The sequence below is a fragment of the Bacillus rossius genome, chromosome 8, assembly GCF_032445375.1.
Source record: "Bacillus rossius redtenbacheri isolate Brsri chromosome 8, Brsri_v3, whole genome shotgun sequence".
Lineage (NCBI taxonomy): Eukaryota > Metazoa > Arthropoda > Insecta > Phasmatodea > Bacillidae > Bacillus > Bacillus rossius.
The window spans coordinates 59012056-59036680 of record NC_086336.1 but is presented as its reverse complement, the minus strand read 5'-3'; the positions used below and the strand labels follow the sequence as shown (position 1 = coordinate 59036680).

Genomic DNA, 24625 nt, shown 5'->3' with positions numbered 1-24625 from the left:
CAAAAAAAAAATAAAAATAAATAAACCTTTGTTGTGCAGCACGAGTAACGGGGTGCAAGTGAGTGATCTGAAGCCACACACGCTGTACGAGTTCAAGGTGCGAACCCATGACCAGAGTGATCGATACGGCCCCTACAGCAACACGGTCGAGTGCAGGACTTTGGAAGATGGTGAGCCTCGGGTCGTTGCCGCTGTTCACGTTCAGCATGCATTGTGGTGGTTCCTCGGTTGCAGTTATCGCCGAAAAATTTTGTTCTGGTTACGAGTGTCGGTATTCAGTCTCTTAAGCTCTCGAATGACCACTCAGCCAGTCCCCGAGAGGTTCAAAGCCTGCTTTAATCTTAAAGTAGCCACATACCACTCTGCCATTGCCAAATTGATGTGCATATTATTCAAGTTGTAGGGACAAACTTTAATGACAATTAAAATTAACAGTTTTCATCAACAAAATATTCTCATTTCTCTAAAATAGCTGTGTATATTAACTCATGTTTTAAAGTCCATACAATAGATATAAGAATTTAGCCTAGTCGCACAGGAAATTAATTTCAGTAGACTCCCGATCATTTGGGTGCGGGTTATCCGGTTTGCGGGTTAACCGTGCCATATCTCACTTCCATAAACCATAAACTCAAAAATAATTTTATAGAGTTTTTATTTCCGTGCGCGCACAATGGCAACGACACTTGTGTAGAATTATGCAATTAATTGGTAATGCAACGAATTAATAATGTGAAAAATCAACAAACAATATATATTTTTCTTTTCTTAGTAGCTATTCACCTCCTTCATGGCGTATTTATTTCCGATGGCGCCCGAGTGTTCAGCCAACATTTACATTCCACCTTCCCATGTTAGACATGTCAGCACCGGCTGTGGAGAAAAAAGCCAGAACCTTTCAGGGATAGTTTACCTCTTGCCTACTAGGCTGTGCTAGTGGCAAATCTTGACAAAAACCAATTTATTAAACAACAGAGTCAGGAATTACATTAACAGGTTAAATATCTTTCTAATAATAGAAAATGTTAAGTTTATGCTTTTTAAAATATAATAACTGAATTGCATCTCCTATATCAAAAACATTATTATTTTGTAACTCAGAAGTGTTGGTAGCACCTACGTAGGAAATTAACGGCACCTAGTCACCCACCTGTCTTTCGTCCTTTCTTTCACCAAAACAATACACAATGTTCTAGTAACAAAATAAAAACTTTTAAGTAAAGTCAAATTAAAAATATAGTTATAAAAATAATATTAAAAGTAAATAAATATAATAAAAATTCATTTAAACACATGCCAACCTTGCAAACAATGTGAAAGCCAGTAAGAATAATTAAATATCCTCAACTTATAAAATATTCATTAGAAAAAAATATATAAATAAAAAACTAGGTTACCATGACCTTGAACCTACGTACATAATAAGCTGATATACTGAGAAATATTATAAAATAAGAATAATCTGCAAAGTTGGGGAGAGCAGGGGTATTGCAATGCCACAACTGAGGGCAGCTTAATCATCTACCATTGCTATTTGATCATTGATTATCTAATAAGATTTTTAAAAAAGTTTTTTTTGTAGGATTCTTTTTTTCTTTCTTTCACGTCCCAAAAATAATTTGAATTTAACAATTCATAACAACAAAGTAATAAAATGTGTTATAAAATTTATTTATTCATTCATTCATTCATTCATTCATTCATTCATTCATTCATTCATTCATTCATTTTTAAGATAGCAAAGAAAGTTGAACACTTAATTTTATTTTTAGAATCACGGGTTTTTAACATCTTGTACTGGGAGTGGGTTCACGCAGTCAAGAGACATGAAAGAGGGACTGCTCCGTGTCCCTAGTGCCAGGGATGGTGTACAACGTGCAGTGGAAGCCGATAAACCAGAAGACCGTGCGCGTGTTGTGGCGGGAGCCCAAGTCCACCAACGGGGTCATCAGGAAGTACGAGGTGGCAGTGAGCAACAACACGGCGCTGACCGTCGACAAGTGGCGGCTGCTGGAGGTCCCTGGAGGGCGTACCAGCGTGGAGGTGAGCCCCGCGCACCGACCAGACCGTCTCGTTCTCTCCGCTCTCTCTGCTCGGTGCGGGAAGGGTAACCCCTCCAAAAATTCCTTGTGGAGGGAACACAACACAATAGCACTCAAGGGTAATTTTTTTTCCCTTCATTTCATTCTAAACAATTCTTCAATCAAAATTACATTATTATCATTACATTGTTTCTTATTATTATTACATTACATACAGTACATTCTATTTGTATATTTTTACTTCTCTTCGCCAAATATATTTACATCCCATGTCCCCCCCCTAAATTTACTTACCAGAGAGGGCCATGTTCCACACTACTATATGTCAACATCCCGTGTTAACAGAATATTTCATGAATGAAACAAGAAATATTCGTCACTCCATTGTAAAAACCGACAAAATAAATTTTTTTGCATAATACGTTAAGTGTGTCTCATCAGAGTGTGAAAAATTTTAAACTACGTCTTTAATGTTGAAACGCAAAGAAATTGGCGATTAACTTTGTTTCGGTATTTTTATTTTCAATTGTGGTGGGTTTGTGATTTAAATTATGAAAACTCCTCCCCCCCCCCCTTCCTTCCCTTTACCCATTTTCTTCAATTTCCCCCCCCCTCCCTTCCTTCCCCTTTCTCCAATTTCTTCAAATGCCCTCTTCTTCCCCCTTCCGGGTTTTGTATTTTTTTTAAGTGCTCGATTAATCCAGTTTTGTAAAAAAAAAAAGATATGAAGTGTAAGTACTCACAGTACAGTGGAGCAGCTAAGGAAGAGGTCCTGGCATGTGCGTGCAGGTGTCGGAGCTGTCTGCCAACACCTGGTACCACCTGATGGTGCGGGCGGTCACGGGCGCAGGCGGGGGTCTCTACAGTCCCGTCGTCAGCCTGCACATCCCCATGGGGGAGATCACTGGAACCAACACCCCGGGCGGTCCCGCGTCTCCGCCCGAGGCGTCGTCGCAGCGGATCGGTGAGCACCGAGTTCTTTTCCCTGGTTATTTCCTTATTTTTTTTTTAGAATAGGGTGATAGCACCGAGAAAAAGATAAAACATGTATGTATATTCCATCTATAGAGAGGAAAAGAAAAGAAGTGGATCAGTACGAAGGATTGGATTTAAATTGTCGATTAGTGACTTTTATGCATAACCCATGAATTTAGAAAGTTCTAATGTTTTGAAGGCATTAACAGCATAAATTAAGAAAAACATAGGTTTATTTTAAATGAATGTACGTATTTTAAACAATGTCAACACAAAAACTATATGTTTATTGTATATGACATTTTTTAAAAAATATTTTAAAGTTTTGTATGTGTGTACATAGTGTCTTTTCTACTCCGGGTGAAAACAACTTACGTATGTGGTTGAAAATTTGAGTGATTATTATTTTAGTTGTGTTTTGTCTTATTTTTAATATCTTTGTTTCTTTTAATGCCTGTACTATTGTTGCCGTATACAGTTTTAATAATTTTTTAAATATTTTTAAAAATTATTTTCCATAGTTAATGTATGTAAAGTTTATAATGTTTGCGAGGGTATACATGTCAGTGTTATTTCAGTTAATCTATGTGAAGTATATAATGTTTGCGAGGGTATACATGTCAGTGTTATTTCAGTTAATCTATGTGAAGTTTATAATGTTCGCGAGGGTGTACATGTGAGTGTTATTTCAGTTAATCTATGTGAAGTTTATAATGTTTGCGAGGGTGTACATGTCAGTGTTATTTCAGTTAATCTATGTGAAGTTTATAATGTTTGCGAGGGTGTGCATGTGAGTGTTATGTAGCGAGAGCCGAGGGCTGCTTGCGTGGCGCGACAGGTGCTCCCTGACGTCCGCTCAGTTGTTGTGGCAGGGGTGGTGGTGGCGGTGAGTTGCGTGACGCTCGCCGTGCTGGGGCTGGTGCTGTACCGGTGCTGCTCCCGCTCGCGTCCCCCGCCCGTCGGAGGGCCCCACGCCAACGGCAACGGCTACTGCCACGGCTGGCAGCGGCGGAGCCGGCCGCTCCGCCCCTCCGAGAGCCCCCGCGAGCTGGAGTGCTTCTCGCCCGGGGCCGCCACCCACATTCCGCTGGAGGACCACGCCCACCTCGACACCAAGGTGAGTGGGAAGTTACAACAGCCGGTGGCGTTCATTTCAATTTAATTTAATTTAATTTAAATTTATAACATGCCCACGAACAGTTTGGGAACTTCTTAGGTGGGCACGACATACAGAAACGTACAGAGGACATCGTAGTGACTATAAGCATGAAAGCGCAAGACCCATGAACTCAAGCAGGCGGGCACTACCTGCAGATAGCCAACTGACACCAGCAGGCACCCCATACCTGCAGGGACTACTACAGCACACAGGACAAAACACAAAAGAACAACACAATTCGAAACAAGACGACACTAGAGCTGGCAAATGGATACGTGAATCATGAAACAAAACAGAGGGGATATTTTAAAAATAACAAGAATTTTACACGCAACATAAATATTGGAACAGCAAGTTTAATAATTACCAAGCAGATAACGTCTTATACAAAAATTTTGGTAAGAAATAAAAAAAATTAATATATATTTCCTACTAAACAAAGCCAAGTTGCAATTTATTATTTAAGTAAACATTTATTTAATTAAACAAATTACATAATTTTTTTTAACCCGAAAGTGCTGTCATAAATACTGGCATGTTTGTCTGTGTTATTGAAGTTATTAATTAATCTGTATAAAATATAATTTAATTTTTTTTTGGACTATGAAGAGTAATGAAAAGTGAGTAACGGAGATTGCGAGGGTTACAATTAGGTAGAGAGTGGTGTAACTGAATTGCTATTTGGCGACATGTTTGTTGTATAGCGGCACCGAAGCAGTTGTATATGACGAGATCTTGTTTCTGCAGTTCCACATTGCAATCATTACACCCATAATTCTGAAGTCCCTTATCACGCTGACATTACTAGAAACTGAAATTTCAAGTATGAATAATTTTCAATACACATAACTTAACACACAACCAGTAATTGTATGCATTAGAATCAAAGCCCCGTGAATCACGTATTTTTGTTATCACACCCGTCGAGTTACTTGCCGAAGACACAGATGGCAGCAGCCGTGGCACCTGCAGCTGTGCTTGTGAGTTGAAGTAGAACTACAAATAAGTCTGTGAATTTCACTTCTAACGCACGGGGCGGCCATGCTCCCACTTTTTTTTGTGGGATGGAAAAGTGACCTGGAGGGGGGGGGGGGGGAGGGGGAGGTGATTGACCTGATTTTTACGAAGCTTAACTTTGAAAATTGTATTATAGAAGTTAGGTATTTTTTTTTAGCATTACTCAGCTGTAAAAGAGACACAGGAATTAAAGTCCAAGTCTAGTTATAACTTATCTCATCCTTAGTTTGCAGTGGGTATTTTTAAAGCACAAATTCTGCAATTATCACTGTCCTGGTTTCAGTGTGCTGCCATATACATTCCATAGACACAACTTTATAATATAACGAAAAAAATTTTTAACTGTATCTAAAACATTGTATTTTGTAAAGGAAAATTTGGAATGACATTTTGGCTTGTTGGTGCATAGCTCATAATTTTAATGGGATGCCTTGTTATTACAGTCACCAACTGCTACAAATAATTTCTTCTGTGAAATAGTATTTGGGGTTCAGCTTTTAACAATTCTTTCTTTCAATAAATAGGTACTATTTTTGGTGTTAGAAAAATCATCAATTAGTAAAATTTAAAAAAAAAATTAATATTAAAACTTATTATTTTTAATGATGGTTTACAAAATAATAATTATTTAACTAAGGGCCCCGCCGACCTTGGCACACATACAGTGTGCAGAGCTTCAGGAAAAATGTGATTTGAAAACTATTCATGTTATCCGAGTGGGGTCTGTTTACGAAAAGCATTTGAGAATTTTCTGAGGGCCGATAAGTAGTTTGGTTTCCAAATTAAGTTTCTTAAACAGTATTTTTAGAAGGGTTAAAATGGCTAAAAGGGGTGTTTTCATAGTGATTTTTAGGCATTAAAATGTTTTACAGATTCTTGAAAACAATTAAAGCACTTACATTACGCCTTTATCTTCATTTCTCTGCCATATAATGTTACGGGAACTGCTCAACTTTCATAGTTCTGTGAACGACGAGAAGACTGCGTGCCAGTTCAGAGTCTTGCGCTTAGAGGCGACACGGCACTAGAAGCACCAGCGAGTGGCGCTCTTATCACCCCGCCTCCCTAACACACATACACCCCTGACGAGGCGGGCCCCTCAACAGGCCGGGCAGTATATATCTGGCAACACAGGGCACCATTAACTCTATACTGCAACTAAATTGGCTATTTGCAAATGCTGATTTTTATTGTTCAATTTTTGTGGGAGACATAATATACCAAAAAAAACATGGCATATTATAAAATGTTATATTTGTGTCAGACATGTAGAGCTTCTATTACTGTTAAAGGTTATTTTATGTTTAAAGTTGCCTTAGATTTAATATTATTTGAGTTTTGAGATAATTGAAGGGGGTCTTTTATTTTGGTAGCCTGCTTTACAATTAAGGATTGAAAATGACTGCAGAAGCTTGTACAAAGTTTTGATTTTGGTAAATAATAATGCACAAAAAATGTGAAAAAATAATAATTTGAACCTTCAGTCAAGAACTTTGTTTTTGATAAGTTTATGATTGTTCGTGATGTGTATTGTGGCCACATTTTGTTATTAAAGCAATGAAAGCCATGGTTTGAAAATTTAGCAGTACATGTAATTTTTTTTTTAATATCTAATTTTTTTTCTACCATAGACTAATTATGTGACATATTTATGCTTATTTTTTTCTTGCATAACATTTCAGTCATTGTATTTAAAATAAACATTAAGTAATTGTTGAGACTTTATTTACAAAACAAGTACCTAGGTAAGTAATTAGTTGTGGTTACGTTTATGGCAATAAGTTATACCTAAAACTTATTTATTCCTTTGAAAAAATTTGTTCCAAATTTTTTATGTAGAAATTGTCTTGTAGGTAGCAATTTATTTTTACCCTTACCTTTTGTTGTTGTTCTTCGGTGAGCTTAGTGGGATTGTGACCATCAGACATTTATTGTCAGTGTTGTGTATATACTTAAAAACTTTGCCAGATCACAGACAAAATTACCAAGCAGCTTACCGTGGCGCCATCTTGAAGTCCACTGCTCTACCAGCGGACAGTGTTGCCAGATGACTACTTGCAGGAGTAGTATCCATCCGCCGAATCCCATGATAAGCACAACACGTGTATTATTTTACCGAACAGTCAGAGTGACAACATTATTAGCTAGTACGTTCCTTCACATTAAGGTTAGCATTGCCTCATTTGTGCCTTGACGGGCATATTTTGACGCCTGTTGGTTCCATGTTATTTCTGAGCCAGAACACATGGCAGTTGTTCCTATTACGAAGCTGTAATTTTTTGCGGTGAATGAAAGTCAACAGAAACAGTGCATTAGTTTCCCGGTCGGTAACAGCTACTTCAAGTAGAACCTGATTGTATGACAAGGGGAACATCCCCTCGCCCGTAAGGGTTGTATTTGGGTTTCAGCTGGAAATCAGGAGCATATGCACAGCTCTCTGTATTTTTGTGCTGTGTCTTTTTGTCTTTGATAGACTCATTGCAACAAAATACAAGTTCAGGTCAATTGATAAATTTTAAAGGATATTTCACCTTTAGATTGCATTATGCAATGTAGTTGTCATTTGTTGTTACATTCCAGTACGCAGTTTTTCCTTACAGCACTGAACTTATTTAGACTTGCGCTATTGCAAGCTATCCTAAAAATTTTAAACTATATATTTTTTTAGCTCATAATATTTTATTACTACATGCATATTAGTAACTTATACACTTATGGTATTACAGTTTCAGAATCTTGGATTTTTCGTCAAAAATATAACCTTATTTGAGGAGGCTTTGAAGAAAAAAAATAATCTAGTGTATAATCATTTTATACTTAATCTATGAACCAGCAGGAATTTATCTTTTAAGTAATGTTTTGTTAACCCTTTTTTTTATGTTAGTATGTTTTGAAAGGACCAGCATTAATTGGTTTTTAAAGTGGGGTTACGGTAGACTGTTTTACTGGTATTTTGATGGAACAAACAAAATGGTCATATTGTATTTCATGTAGGTATGTACTATCCACACATGAAGTTTCATAACTTAAAACCTTAAGTATCATGGTGACAATGGTAAATTACAGTTATTTTGGATGCTGTCGTTGTAGGACATATAGAGATGTACCAATTCACAAAATTTAGTCATAATGCAGATATGCCAATACAACTGTTGCCAATTCACTGATTCCAAACTGATACAGGAGAAAACACATTTTTGTTAAAAAAAAAATTTTATAAATGTACCTACTAAATTACTTAAAATAACTCATCTAAGAAAAGCATGCAATATACCAATTCACAAAATTTAGTCGTAATGCAGATATGCCAATAATACAACTGTTGCCAATTCACTGATTCCAAACTGATACAGGAGAAAACACATTTTCGTTAAAAAAAAATTTATAAATGTACTAAATTACTTAAAATAACTCATCTAAGAAAAGCATGCAATGCAAATCTCCATGTGTTTTAGTTTATAAATGGAACATAACCTCTCTTTTTTAACTCATATTTTTAGCTTGTTTTCATGTGTTTGTTGATGACCGTTAGTTGCTTAATGAAATATGAAATTACTAATACAGGCTGGAAAATTTAATTATTTAATACATAATCATAATTTTATAAAATAAGATTATTTAATAGAAGGTAACAATGAAATATATTGATTTACAAAATACGAAGTTTAAAAAAATGAATTAAAAATATACAAAATTGTGACTCTTTGCACATGTTTACAATTCAATAACGGAAATGCATTTCATGAGGTCGTTTTGCACTGGAAATAGTAAAAGTAATTTACGTTATTTGCAGTCCTACATTATTTGGTTTTTTTTTTGTTCAATTTTAAAAATTTTAAGTTAGTTAATTAAAAATGTCTTATCACGATATTACAAACATTTCTTTGCAGTTCAAGCACTTGGTATTTTTTGTTGCTTGTAATGCTTTAAATACATCAAGTTTGACAAGGTCGGGGGATTCGGTAGTATTTATAACGTACTTTTAGTGGGCGCCACCGTGTCTAGGGGGCACGGACCCGGCGAGAAGACTCTGTCTCAGGCGTGACGTAGCCCATGTGGCGGCGTGACTCGTTTCCCCCTTTCGCAATCACCCTAACCACTGACCTGGCCCGCTCTCAGCGTTGAGCACGCTGTTTATAAAAGCCACGCAGTGGGATCTCAGGGCGCCCCACACGCCGACAAACAACACTCGAAGCACGCACACACAATGGCTCTATGAAAACGCCTCGCGGCACGACAGGCACAGCTGTGGTCCAACCACCTCGATAGACGCACAAAGGCGAAGTCCTCGGAGAGCCGGAACGGAGCGTCTTTCTTCAGCTAGCGATGGGAAGCGACTGCGCGAGCAATGGCCGCAGAGGTAGCGGGGCGGAGAGGGGGGGGGGGGGGGGGGGTGTTTTCGCCAAGCGCCCTGAACAGTTACCCTGTCTCCCGTCTTGCCGCGGACGTGTTTAGTGATTGAAATGCATAAAAATTACAATAAATTTTAATATAAAAACATATGGCACTTGGGGAACAAAACAAAAGATTTGCACAGTATTATTATATCTTGGGGAGCGAAGCACTGATTCTACAGCGCCCTCTTGCGGCGGCGCGCTATTTAAAACACGTCAGCCGGGAGGATTAACAGGGGGGAGGGAGGTGGTGGCAAATCGGGCTCAGATGGGCGTAGCCCTGGACGACGTCAAGTTTTTGTTCTTATCGTACTTTACCGTGCTGGTGATATATTTATTTACAATGTACATAATAGATTCTTGAATGTTATTAAAATATAGAATGTTTAAGTTGGATATGAACGGCTGGCACATGAAGCTAAGATATTATGCGAGTTCAAAGGATATAGTAGCACGAAAAGTGAATAGGTTACTGGTGGATTTTTAGGTTATGACAGGCGCTTTTCATTTTTCAATAATATTGTCTGAAAATTAACAAGCGTAATCGTGAATCAGCAGAAACACCAATGCAACTAAATATAAGCAAAATCTGCTTTTGCAGATTCGTGTTGGCACAGCTATAATTTGAAGATGTTCTCCACTTTTTGTGAATTGTTACTTTCACTTATGTAATGTTTATATCTCATGATTTTTTTTTCAGAACAATTCTGAGCAGAAATAAATACAACTTACAAAAATTTCTGGGTGGCTATGCAGGAAGGGATCTTCAGAGCTCTATAGTTGTGCAAAATTATGATTATAATATTAGCCAGTTTGTATAGACATACCTACCTACATCTCAGTTTATGATTGATGTGTGAATTTATTTAGCAGACCAGGTTATATGCAAAATAGAATGTGAACAATACTCAAATTTTATGTCTTCTTATGTATGGTCTCTTTTATATAATTTTAGATATTTATAGAGTTTTAAATATTTCATTTATAAATTGTAAAATTTATTTTGCTTTCCTCTTTAATTTAAGATAAATTATCATAAATTAAAGAAAAGATAAACAAAAAAATGTGGAAAACAGGTATTTATTAACTTTATTTCTGATATCACAGTGGGGAAAAAATATTTTTAGGGCCATATAATGAAAATGATTGAGGTAAAATAAAAAAAAAGTAATAAATACAGGAATACAACAACATTGCTAAAAAAAATTTTTATCCAGATCTCCTTATATCGTAGTGGTAGTCTATTTGGGATACTTTCCGGGGCATTGCTGGAGTAACAGTCCAGATGTATTTTATTCATTGTATGGCAATTTAAGACACATTACATTTCGTAGAATGTGTCTTATAGTCAGGAGATCCTAAAATTATCTGACCGCCAGTATTATTTGTTCGTTCATTTAGCCTTATTCAGACTGCACCACGAGGAGGTGAACTGGCTCACACGCCAGATGTAGATCTCTTTGTTCAAAAATCATTTCCTAAGGTGATGATGGGGTTAAAGGAAAATGGGTGGCGGTTTTAGGCTAGGGTTAAATAGCCTACCGTGGAAACACACACACACAAGCAGTAAATATGCTGCGATAGTGTGAATTCCAGTCTGCCTGCTAGCTCTTTTCTTTTTATTATAATTATTTAACCGAGGAGTAAGTTTATTAAATATTTGTGTAACTACTACCTGGCTTGTCGAGCAAGTAAACGGCAGGTGCTGTCGGTGCTGTCTGTTGCAGGGCGGCTATCCGAATGGCCATGCTAATGGACTGAAGCTTCCTTTGTTAAGCAATGGGCGCGCAAAATCCGGACAGGCGATGCTCGATAGGAGCAGTGTTAACATCACCGAGAATCCTCAGGTAAGGTTCTGGGTCGTGATGTTGCAGTTCGCTCCCTTGCACGCCAGCGTTTCACAGACGCACTTTCGTGATAAAGTTAACGTGCAAATTCCTGTCGGGTGCTACTCCAGTATATGTTTCCCATTTTGAAACACGTTCACCGAGAAGAATGAAGGCATTGAGCCGCCAGTAGATTTTCTAAACATATCCTACACTGAAAACTGTTTTAGGTGCCATCTCATTTTAATGTTATGTAAATAAAGTCTCATCACAAATTAAGTTACAATAATTTTAGTTCTGTTTTCAGACATAGTGCGTTCAAGTGAAAAAGGATGAAAATATTTGGTAATTTCTTGTAAGCCTAAATGTTTAAACATCATTGAACACAGTCTTGTGCTTAGCATTGTGGTCAAGTTATGCCTTGCTTAGCTGTCAAGGCCACATACAAAGTGAGTGGTGGTGGTGGTGGGGTTTTTTTTTTTTTTTTTTTTTTTTTTTTAATGGTTGACTATGGATTTTGTAGAAAATTATTTGTCAGCTTAAATAAATAAAAAAGCAAAGGAGGTGATAATGTACAGGATGATATTACCATTACTAACAGAACAATCCCATTTTAAGGATGATCCAGATTTATTTGCAGTCATCTTTTCCCAACTGTGTTGCTGCGACATCTTAAGTGCCATCATATCTTTCCATCTCTCCTTTACTAGCACTACATGCAGCGGATGTGAACTGTTTCACAGATTTCACACTTGATCCACCTCTATTGTTTTCTCCACTTTTCCATATATTGCTGAGTTGAATAATTACCTTAATGCCTTCCATTACAGCCAGCCTGTCATCTCTTTTGAGTGAAATATCACCTCAAACTCTTTATACCCTGTTTACCCACCAAGTTTCAAACATTCATCTACATTTTCGAAAGAACGCCACTTTCTGAAACACTTGAAAATCCAGTTAAATGCCTTATAAAGCTACCGTCAATAAAATCGTATTCATTCGTCAAATAAAGAAGGTGCAGTGATCAGGGTTCGATCCTAGACCAACCACTACAAATAATCGCGTCGGTATCTTTTTAGGGGTATCCACAAGGACACACTTTGTGCACAGGATATGTGATCATACTAAAACATGCAAACTGTAACAACTTCTAATTTATTTATGTATACTAGACTTAATAGGTCACAAAAATAATTAATAAACACAAACATGAAATTATCAACAAGCATATGACCATTCTCAATTAAGGAGAATATACTACAATATCGACAAACCATTCTTAAAATTTACATTGCTCATGTCAAACAACATAACAAAATGATCATCTAGGTAGGAATGGGTTCAAACTTCCCGATCAAAATTCCATACACACTATGATAACACACGATCATAAAAGGCTCACAGTGAAAATCCAAAACATTAGGATTTACTATAAGTGTGATTTACAAGTTAACCAGTTAATAATTTCTTTAACGTGAGAATGATATTACAAACACTTGCACCAGCACATCATATATAAAACATGGGATACGATCAATTCAGAATTTACCAGCACATTCATGAACTACGATATTAAGTCCTAGGATCACTATAGAAAAAGGCAGGCAGACACATAAATGCTAATACCACGCTCAACAGAGCTATCAAGGCGGACGGTGCCCTAAACATGACTCAAATAATAAGCATTAACTGTGATCACGTGGTCCAGGGCAGCAATTATGTCAGTGCTAATAGAGGTGTAAACTAGTAATTACAGATATACAGAGGCATGCGGGGATGTTAGGCATTTACAGTAAAACAGGGTTGACCCAATTCAACTCGACCACAAGTTGGCTCAAGAAGACAAAGTTACACGATAATCAACACAAATATTCCGTGCAATACAATACCCAGGCGGTAATAAAAGCTCTACTGATAGGTAATTTTCTTTAAGGCCAAGTGCGACCAACACTCACAACAAGCAACAAAAACAAAGAAAATAAACTGACTACCAGAATAGAACACATGGACTCGCATCCGAGACCCAGCACTTACCTGGCATGACAACGATCGTTCAGAACAAACTCATAGCGGCCATTACTCGCAACGGAGATAAAGTTCAAAGTAAAACACTAAAATTTATAAGATAGCCGTCGAACAAACGATTCAAAGCAAGCTGGCATGCTGACATCATTTACTTTAAGCTAATATGCAGCTGTCTTGCAACTTACACGAGGCTGAACATCGCACTGAAAACCTGTCATCAAGCCAGGTCGCTGGTCTCAGAGCACACATTTATTTTCCCCGATCGTCCATCGCGGGCTGACACTCGGACAAAAAGGCTGGTGCAATCAAACCCTATACTACGAGTTACTCTACAGGACGACGGCTGACAGGAGAAGAAAACTGCAGGCCTGTGATCCCAGAACTTTAATACATACTGCTCTATCATCGTGCACTTGCAGCAAATCGGGGGAAGAGGAGAGGGGGTACGTGACACTAAAAAAAAGGAGTGGAGGGGAGGGAAGGAAAAGAGATGGAGATGGAAAGGAATGGTAACAGTGGATGGAGGGGAAATTGGCGCCCAAGCACGGAGTTTCAAGCGGGGATGATGCTTCAAAGGGTTCAAACTTACTTATCAGTTATACAATCAGGTAAATTATGCATGTCAAGAAGCAGTTATTGTAATCAAAAGGAAAGATAATATTGTGTCATTGCTTAAGCAAAATACATAAATGCAGTTTTTATTTCAAATAAGTCTAATTTAGAAATTTTCTTAGGGTTATAATAATTGAAAGAGGGCTTTTTTATATGTTAAGATAGTCTTGAAATTTTTATTTTAAGCATGGCAATACCTTCTCAAGCTCTACAATATTTTTCTGATCATGCATTGTTCATTATGTGACAAATGTGACTGTTAATTTACCCTAATTTTGTCTTGTGTGTTACTGTTATACATAGATTGTATGTGCATTTGGAATGTGGTTGTTTCAGTTTCAGAATGGGGACAGCATTGAAAAAGTCGATGCCTGTGGCGATGGTGCTCATTCTGAACCATTGTTGTGTTCCAAAGATGAGAAAAAGTAAGTTTGTTGCGGATACGTAACGCCTCAGTTAATGATTAAGAGTAGCAGACACTTTGCATGTAAGCAGATGGCAGAAGGCACGTGATCAGGGCTGGACTGCAGATGTCGGTAGCTACAGATTTTTCAATGCTCGGCCCTGCTTTTCGTGGTCGTCCCACGGGCCTGATGGTGTATCGGTGTCGGTGTCAGACGGGATCAGGGACGACAGTCAGGCGTGTGGGGGGTCGTGTAGACGCAGGCGTGTGAGGGCCGGGCGATCACTGTGCCGCAGGTGCAGGGTGGGGGAAGCGGGCGGACGCCGGGAAGAGTCCTGGAGTCCAGAGCCGGAGGAGAAGGACCTGGACGCGACCCAGGTCACGCTACTGGACCTCACGCAGCCACATTCTCCCAACAGCAGCAGCAGCAGCAGCAGCAGCAGCCAGGCTGGCCACCGTCGCAACACGTAGCACACATCCTCTCGCCAGTAAGACAGTTCCAACGCTTAGACGGGGCGCGCCGACGCCACGAGGCTCTCTCGTTGCCCGTGCTTTGGCTGGTAATACGACAACATTTGTGTTTTAAAGTACAAAATAGTTGTTAGAAACGTACCTGTTGTACGTGGGTACAAAAAAAACTCATTTTATATGTAAAAAAAAACAGTTACTTATATTAAGTGTTGACTTTTTTTATATGAAGTTTTCATTGTATACATATTTTTTTAAATAGTTTCTATTGTGCCCGTCTTAAATGGGCATGCTGTTGGTACACTGTAACTGCATACTATTATTGTCAACAGACGAGCTTATTTTTGCTTCAGTTGGTAAGACTAAGGTGAACTTTACAGACTGCCTAATCAAACTATACTATACCATGTTCCATTACCCAAGACTGCATGAAATAATATTGATTGTTTTTTTTTTGTGTATGTAAGTACTTTTAGTTAGCTATCACTTTGTTTCCTTAGTATTACCTCACTGACACAACGAAGCTCGTGATGCTTGATACAAGAAGGTATTATCAGCCAAATGTTTTAAAACAATTTTTTTTCTTTTTTGTTTTCTGGAGACAATTTTTTAAAGTGTTTGCTAAGTTGGTGTGTTTTCCGACTGTGGTTGCTTGTGACACACCGGCTGCTGCGTGAGAACGTCGCAGTGTCGCTCTTGCTAGGACGGTGCTCGTTCAATCATTCCCAGCGGCGAGCTCAGGTGAATTACGAGTAAGAACTGCTGCTTGTTTGGGATGAATAACTTTTTTTTTTAAATTTTAGGATTTAGAACATTTGTATCTACACAGTGAAAGTATTTTTGTGACTACTTGTTTTCACTTACATTCAAAAAATATTTTAGAATTTTGTGGAAATTTTTTATTGTTTTGTCATAATTGTTTATTTCGATAAGCATTGGAACAGTCTTGAAGTACCATAAGTTGTACTGTAGAGATACGGTAATCCCACGACGAGAAATCTTTTGTGTTTCGGAAGGATGCGGGTATACTTTTAATATAAATATATTTTTTTGCAATTAAATCTGTTGACGATACAAGTATTGAAAATGCACCAAGATAATAGAAAATGGCTTTGGCAGGCACTGCTGATTTGCGAAAATAGGATTGAACCCGAAATTAGTGTTTGTTTATTTTTACATGAGCTGAAAAATATGGAATCATGTGGCTAAAGTTGCTGTTTAGGAAGCATTGATCCAAAGCAGAAATGGCAGCATTGTACATAAATTAATGGTACAAGAGTGGTATGTTAAGGGTAGATTGTACTAAAATATTTTGTTTTATTTTTAAGCTTTATTTTGATATTTGTGACAGTGTAGTGGAAGCACGTTTAGCACCTTTTAGGCTGAAAACGAGCAGATGAAGCGACATTAAGTCAACATCACGTTATGGACTGATGCTCGTAGTGTACGGCTTGCATCATCTTATGAATGCATTTAAGATGAATTTGATGTTAATGTTAAAGATGTATACGAAGAGCCCAGCTTCATGGATGTTTAGCAAGTTTAGAAGAACGTGTCTGTGTTTGTTTAAGGCCCCCCCCCCCCCCCCCCCCCCCCCCCCTCACCGAGAAAAATGAAAAACTTTACTGTATATGAGCCATAGAGCATGAACTGAACACGAAATGCTTCAGAAGCATAATTCTGAAATTCTTTCTCTGAAAGTAAACTCATATACCTATTTATATACTTAAAAAATAAATAACTCAATTCAGTTAAACTATAGAATTTGTACCTGAGACATTTTGACACATATAACGAGTATGAATTTAAGTGTAAGAATACCATTAATTTTTTTTTTCTCTGTGTAAATAATAATTAATCTGTTATTTCCTGAATGCTTGTAAATAGGTGTTGTACAACATGTGTTGGCACAGTTTGAGATGTAGCTGTAGATGTGTATCAAAGTAACGTAATAGAACATAGCTCTTGAAAACAGTGTTTAGTCTTGCAGCACAAAGTATCGTGTATTTTTGTTACTGTCTTCCAGTTTTTTTATGTCATTTTATGATAATGGCACAATGAAAAATCTGCAAAATTGAAAAGCAGTGAAGGCGTAGTGAGTTTATTTTGAAGCCGTCCTTAAGCCAACAATTTTTCTGGTGGGTGTTATTTAAAAAAATAAAATAAAACAAAAAAAAACACTTTTGTTCAAGTGCATATGATAACTGTTTTGTCACTGCAGCAACGTTTACGCCGAAAGTTTCCAGGCAAGACAACGTGTCCTGATTTGCAGATGCACCAAGAGTTGTATTGAGTGCCATCGCATCGTCATCCCAGTGCTTGGATTTTGCACTTAGCACTTGCTCATTTTCCCTGCTGCAGTTGTTAGCCAGCTCGCAGCAGCCTTAAAACACGTTAACAGGTGTCAGGATGTAGACTTGCCCATTAGTTCAGTACTTTGTTCCTGATAGGAATCTCGAACTGCCCTAGTACCAAATCATGTCTAGCAGTTTAGTAAGATTCTCATTTGTGTTTGTGATTGTCACGCACCGAGACTTTGAGATGTGTATATTTTTCTTTGTGCGTTCATTTTACAAGGCATTCTGTGTGCCAGAATTTCCAGTAGTGTTGCTTGTAGTTTCAATTCCAAAAGTCTGCCGAATTGAAAATATCAAATACCGTGTAGTTTTATACTAACCGTTTGTGGTCCTGAAAAAGGTGTATTAGTAATTTTTAATGTGCATTCTTTGTATTAAAATGATCACGTACTTAATACACTGAAAAACTGTCTGCAGTTCATATTATGTATTACATTATTCAGTACATACACCAGGACTAGTTAGAGTCTATGTGGTTTTGTGTTATTCTAATTTTTATTGACATATTAGTAAGAACACACGTTTACTTAACATAAAAAAAAGGGTAAAAAGTCAAAAATTCCTGCAATAATAATTAAAATCAACTATTAGTGTTGTATAAATTTTTATTCATCAAAATTATTCTTTAAGTGTATATTCAGGCTTTTACAGCCATTGTCTGATAAATTACTTGGTTCTCATGATTGAACCCAGTCGAAGCAATAGTGTGTACCGATGTTTTGCTCTGCATTGCCGCAGGCATTTCTAGGATTGAGAATCAACTGAGAGCTGTGAGTAGGTTGGGCTCTATAAATACTTTCCAGGGGTCTTTGCCCTTCTCTCGTGATTGTGATTGGCTTCTTGATGAAGACCCCTGGCTCGTCTGTACGTAGATAGAGGCCTTTAATCTGTCAGCTTCTAGTTGATTCTCAACTCTGAAGATGCCTCCTGTAATGCAGAGCGAAATGTTGGCACACACTACCACTGTGACGTGAATCAAACACGAAAACCAAAAAAGTTTATAGTATCTTCAAAAGTTAATTTTTTTTTATTGTTCACAGTTGAAAATGTACATTGACCAGCTGTAAAAAAAAAAAAAAAAAAACTGGTCTTGTACAAATTTGATTTCCTAATCTCATGTCAGTATCACAAAAATTAGATGTTTCAGTTTGTGTTGGAACAAATCCAACGTAAGAGAAATTTCTAGGCATGAAATTTTCATGTTTGTTATAGACATGCCAACTCTGATTTTGTACTGGAATTGTAGGCAGTCTTAAGAAAAATGTCAAAAGAAAAGACGGTAGGATAAAGAAGGGAGGGAAATACTTGCGGACTGGCAAAAGCAAGACTGCACATTTGTAAACTATTATTTGCATAATTAATAACCCAGGAATTCAGGTCAGACAATTTCATGGAATATTGTTGGCTCTATTTAATTTTCTGTGGATTGCTTAAGGATCTTGTGAAGGACCAAACTTACAGAATGAGTCAAGTTTGACCCCCTGAATTGATATCATCACCAACATGCAGAATGAAAAGTTAATTTAATACTCAACGTTATTTTAGAAGAGCCAATCAATTTTATCATTTGTGATACAGGAAATGAAACTGTACTTGTGAACTCCGTGTAGATATTACGTAAGATAAGTAGGATGAAGCTTACAACCTGACACCCATTACATGCTCCCTTGACTTAAAATTTAAATTTTTTTTACGAGTTGTAATATTAGTAAATTAGAATGCTGATACAAAAAAAAATACTTAAAAAGAATAAAAATAAAATAAGATGGGACAAAATAAAATATAAAAGTACTTGGTGCCTTTTTCTATGGTACAAAATTTTTGCCTGATTTTATGTTGTTGTCCCTGTATGCCTCATGGGAATCACTAGCCAGACACATGTTACATTTGCATTGAGTTACCATGAAATGCTGCTGACATTTGTGTAGATTGTAAAGCTGTGCTGTTTTTCTCAGACTACATATATGCATGCCACTTGAATTGAAGATACAAATAATTCTTATCATAATAATCTACATGCAAAATTTTATCTCAGTATGTGAAAAGGTAGTCGATAATATTTTTTTACTTAATGTTTCTGTAGCATTTATAATCTTATGGAGAAAAAAATAATAATTCTCACAAATTATTTTACAGGAATACATTTAAATATGGTATTTGCTTTTTAACTTTCTTGTGTACAGAGTATTTTGATGTGCATGCTGTACATTTATACTACAGAAGTAAACTTTTAGAGTTGAAAGTGCTCATCCAAGAACTACGTCATAATTAGTAATGAATAAGCTGAAGATAAGCAATGCTTTTGTGTTATCATGTTATCACAAAGTATTTATTTTGTATGCTGTCTGTTCCAATGGCAGATGTTAGCCGTGCTGATTAAGAACTCTAAAGTACACAATGCATCCATACAGCACGTAAGTTGCATACACATTCCGGTAACGTTGCAGGAAAATTGCTATGTTTCAGTTAGTTTTGTTGATTTTCTGAGAAGTATTTGAAAAATTGTGTGGTATATGGGCATTTTGCAGATATATAATTTTTAAATAACAGCTTAAACAAGGACTAAATGTAGTATGAACAACATTGATATAGGAGCACACAGGATCAGTTAATTTTAAAAGGCTAATATGATGTGTTGCTTTGCAACCTCCGATTTAAAAAAAAATATCTTAAACTTCACTGAAAGTAAAGTATAATCCTGATTTAATGTGGCTGTAACATTCACACTATATACAGAATGGCCATCATAAATACGTAAAAGCAACCAGTGCAGTGTGTAGCTGGTGGTATGGCTTGGGTGGTAAACCTGTTTGAATATTTTTTTTTGCACTGCCCACAACGGAGATGGGATGATCATTTAAAATAAATAGAGAATCAGTTTGGAAACACTGCAAATTTCGGTATGATATTGTAATAATTTCTTGAAATTACATAACTTTTGTAAACAAAAATTACTAAATAGTTAAGTCTCGCAAGAATATCTACCAAACTTTTAGTCTCCCTGAAAATAGTTTTGCAACTGAAATTCACACAAATTTAATTTGAAGTGTAAAATACACCGGCCCCCTCAAGAGTTGCTGGAATTTCTTCCAGGAAATAGAGTGCTAAACAAATTGGTTTGTTGCCTTTTGAAATATGGTTTGTATTTTAATTTTTCTTTTTTTTTTTGTGTAATAACACACAACCAGATGTTGACACTCCATGTTGTACCAGGTGCCACTGTATACCAGGTCACGTTATATCAGGTTTCTACTGTTCTTTTTTGTTACTGTATTCATCTCTCCGTGTATCGGCCACCCCCAGGGAAAAGAAATGTAGGTATTTTCATGATGTATTGCCTTACGCAGAATTAGGCAAGTTTTTCCTAGGTGCATGATTGTGTTGCTTAAACTATACATTTATAGCGTCACAATTTTATTTTTGAGGACCGCACTTTTAAAAAAAAAATGAACTTCACACGTGCAGTGTAGCTAGCAACCAGCATCGACCGCCCATGGAGAGCAGCCTTGCTGCCTTGTTTCTTGAGGTGATACGCACATGCATCCCATGTGACAGATGGTAACACTGCTTTCACATTTTATGAAACTAGGGTGGTACTGCTGGAGACGTTCAATAAAGCACGACCTGAGCTGGTCAAGACCTGGCGACAGAGTATGTTAAGAGTCACAGGTGACACTCCCATGTTGGAACAAGTTCCTTATTGGATTGTCTCTTTCTGGTGTCTCTGTACATGCACTGACCTCAGTCAGTAAAGGCAGGAAACAAAACCATCAAATAATACGCAAAAAAAAAAAGCATTTTTAATATTTATTAGTTCCTATATTCTGCTGTACTAATGCAAATTGCTTAGTTAAATGTTTAGTGTCTTCTTTTTGTCAAAATACATTTTATATTTACACACTCAAAAAAAATTATTTTTACTGCAATGCAGAACAGCATTTTTATTTGTTTTTTTCCCCTTACCTTACATAGGCTAGTTATTTTCTCAATAGTCTCTCGTTTCGGAGAAGTTTTCTGTTCATGCTAAAATAAAAGACAGCCCTATATCCTGTGAAAAGCCCACGACCCAAGGGCCCAAAAATCCTCTCCGGGACCTTGACCATGTTATAATCATTTACCATAATATGATGTTTAAGGGCTACGAAAATATGCGCAGTATTAGTTAGCAGCAAATGTGCGGGTAGCACGTACAAGGCACCAACATCATAAATTCAACATCCCTGTGATAAGAAATTCTTAAGTTCTTCGTTACCTTCGAACAAAAACAGTGAAATCTTCCATTTGAGAACCGCCCTCAAGATTTTCCAAATTATATTTTGAAGAAAATGTATGTGGCTGATGCACGGTTGAATGAATACAGATTTGTTTAACCTCCTGAAGAGCTTCTCACTGAATATTTTTTTAGATACATGTATAAAAAATATTGTTCAGTGTTTATTTAGCTAAATTAAAATCTTCTGGTATGATTTGTAAAGAATGGTTTAGCATTTTGTTACTGCATGAAATACTTTTGTTACACATCTACAAGATCCTTTAGCTAAAATAATTTTTATATCTAAAATGTTAAAATTCAATCTTTTGTGTAATTTTGTGTTTGTCTTCATTATTTATTTCAGCACTCTGCAGTCTTTGAAGTTGTACAGCATTGTACTTAAGAGATGATTATGATAGAATTCTTTCACTTGATTGGAGGCTTGTATCCACCACAGTTGAGCAATGAAAATACCATAGTTTTAATACTGCTATCATAAACATTTTTTTTCCTTCATAGAAGCACCACAATGCATACAGGAATATCTACATTTTTTTCTTGGTAAAATGCATTTCATACAATATATAGTTTTATGGTGTATATTTTAATGAATATTTAATTTTTGTAGCTGTCACCACATTTGCCATTATGTTTTATGTTTTTGGTTGATTTTAAGTTTTGCCCATGTTTCCCTACAATGCAATTATTCGTCTTATATAGTCTCACTGTTGTGTATGTAGTACAGTTCAGCTCAATTTCAGGGTTTTTCTTGTCTCTAGTGAAAGTGTAGGTAGTCATTACTTGTGTTATTATTTACAGCTAGTTGTGTTTCTGATACTGATATGCATGTACAATGGTTGCAATTCTGTCAACCACAATTCATCGCCAAGTCAATGTGTTGCCAGCAAGAACAATCAAGCGTGACAGCATTGCAGCCTAACTTGATGTGACATACTTAGGTGTTCATTAACAACGTTACTTACAGTACCGGTGCTTGTATCGTACACCGTAGCCTTTACGCCATGTCACCGCTTGTTTGTTCTTCTGTAGCATGTGTATCGCAATATTTATATCGTAAGAATATTGTTGTGTGATGTTTATAAGGTTGTACTTCATGCAAATCTCAACAGATGTGACGTGTACATTTGAGAGAAAGAGAAGCGAGATGTTTCTCACGCGTATACATTAGTATGTGTTTCACTTCATCATCAACCCAACCACTGAATGTCATATCACAAGGTTTGTTGGATATGCATCGGTATGCTTTACACCACTGGACTCCACCCGCTTGGTCACAAACTTATCTCGCGTGTATTTTGTGCCAACATCCGTGTTTCTGTTCCAGCCTCGGCATCCTGCCACTTGTTTCTAGAATCAGTATTTCCTACAGTATTAAGTATTCCTCTCAGCCATGTTATCATCTTCCAAACAGTAATTGTAGTCTGCGTAGTTCTTCCCAAACTGATTGCAATAGATACTTGTTCAAGTCAACATTTATTCCTCGCAAATTATTGAGTATAGTTGTAGTGAATGTTTTGTATTATGTTTACCAGCTTGATACGTTTTTATATGCATTTACGTGTAGCAGGTTTCAGAATTTTTGTACATAATATACATACATTTATATATATATACAATATTTATTTTCATAGTAAAAATCACCCCCAAATAAGTAAATGCTTTCTCATAAGTAATTTTGTAAATACATGACAGATTAGTATTCATAACATTGTAGAATACTCACCAGGAAACAACATTCCAGTCAGTGTACAGAATAAATAATTTGTAGATAGTTTTATAGAAGAAAAAAGTGTTTTTACGTGTGTTGTGTACATGTGTTGTTGCTAAATATTTGTGATGTTTATCACTATGCAGTTCATTCCCAAACAGATGCGTTTAGTTATTTCGTTATCGTTGATAAACAGTTAATTTTGTTGCTGGCAACAGACTGTTTTACGGAGGTACCTGTTAGTGACAAGTCTTGGAAAGTGTACATCAGGTGACCATTACCACTTTGTAGCAGGGTAAATGGTATAGTAGTTAAAGTTATTTGATTCTAGTTGATTTCATTGTTCATTAGTTATTACAGCTTAGCTTCAATAAAACATTCCACAAGAAAGAATTATATTTACCCAATTTTTGAAGTGAATCGTGACTAAACCACAAATCTGAACCTTTCAAAGGATTGGGGTCGACACGTTCAACCTCCTCTGCAGGTGTTAGTGGTTCTTTTTTTACTCCTCAGGTTTTGTTGCTGGTATGTATGAATTATCTCATGTTCATCCCTTAGTATCTGCGAGTCAGAATGTTTTATTTAACATGCATCTTTTAGTTTTGTTATTTGACTAAAGAATTCTGGAATTCAAGAATTTTTTTTTTCATATATATATATATATATATATATATATATATATATATATATATATATATATATATATATATATGTGAAAATGAATTTACAACTCTTTATAAGGAAGAGAGAAAGAAAAAAAATTCTTGAATTCCAGAATTCTTTATATTATATATATATATATATATATATATATATATATATATATATATTAGGGATGTGCGAGTACTCGATAATTTCAACTTCGATTCGATTCCTCAACTATTTGAACCCGGAACCGAAACTAAAATTTGGAATCGAAAAATTCTGGCAATTTTTTCAAAAGTAAAAAAATCGAAGAAATTGACGGTTACCGTTCAACTGATTGCCAGAAATAAATTTATTCATCAATTATCATTAATGTAACTCGTAAAATTGCCGCGCACTTTCACTCAAGCAAATTTCATAACGTTATGAAAAATTGGTTAGGCCGAACATTAAATTCTTTTCAAAGATCGTGTATGATATAATTTACACGTTCAGAACCACTAACTGTTTAGGCTTGCAAAGATAAATACCTAACGAAAACTGCTTGTTTATGAAATAGTTTAACAATCTGCTCAAACATTTTTATTTCTGCCTACTTACGGCATATTACTCATGACCATTTCTCACGTTGCACGTGAAAAAAATATTGTTGGTTTATTTGTTTTGAAAAATAAATAACACATATTAAAAATGAATTTTACAACCATCAACGCACAAT

At 36.4% G+C, this 24625-nt stretch overlaps 1 protein-coding gene across 2 annotated transcripts in view; it reads left to right on the top strand.

Moving 5' to 3' along the window:
- The window catches only part of LOC134535037 (protogenin B-like), a 220650-nt gene extending 196767 nt beyond the window's left edge, over positions 1-23883 (top strand). Inside the window, exons 14-20 of one of the 2 annotated variants that reach the window (XM_063373870.1) lie at positions 40-170; positions 1862-2043; positions 2832-3006; positions 3878-4134; positions 11315-11434; positions 14387-14475; positions 14750-23883. In XM_063373870.1, coding sequence (XP_063229940.1) covers positions 40-170; positions 1862-2043; positions 2832-3006; positions 3878-4134; positions 11315-11434; positions 14387-14475; positions 14750-14924 — 1129 coding nt within the window. In that variant the 3' untranslated portion in view covers positions 14925-23883. Of the gene's footprint in view, positions 1-39; positions 171-1855; positions 2044-2831; positions 3007-3877; positions 4135-11314; positions 11435-14386; positions 14476-14749 lie in introns of both variants that reach the window. The other variant, XM_063373869.1, reaches the window with a different exon arrangement.
- Positions 23884-24625: the final 742 nt, after the last annotated feature.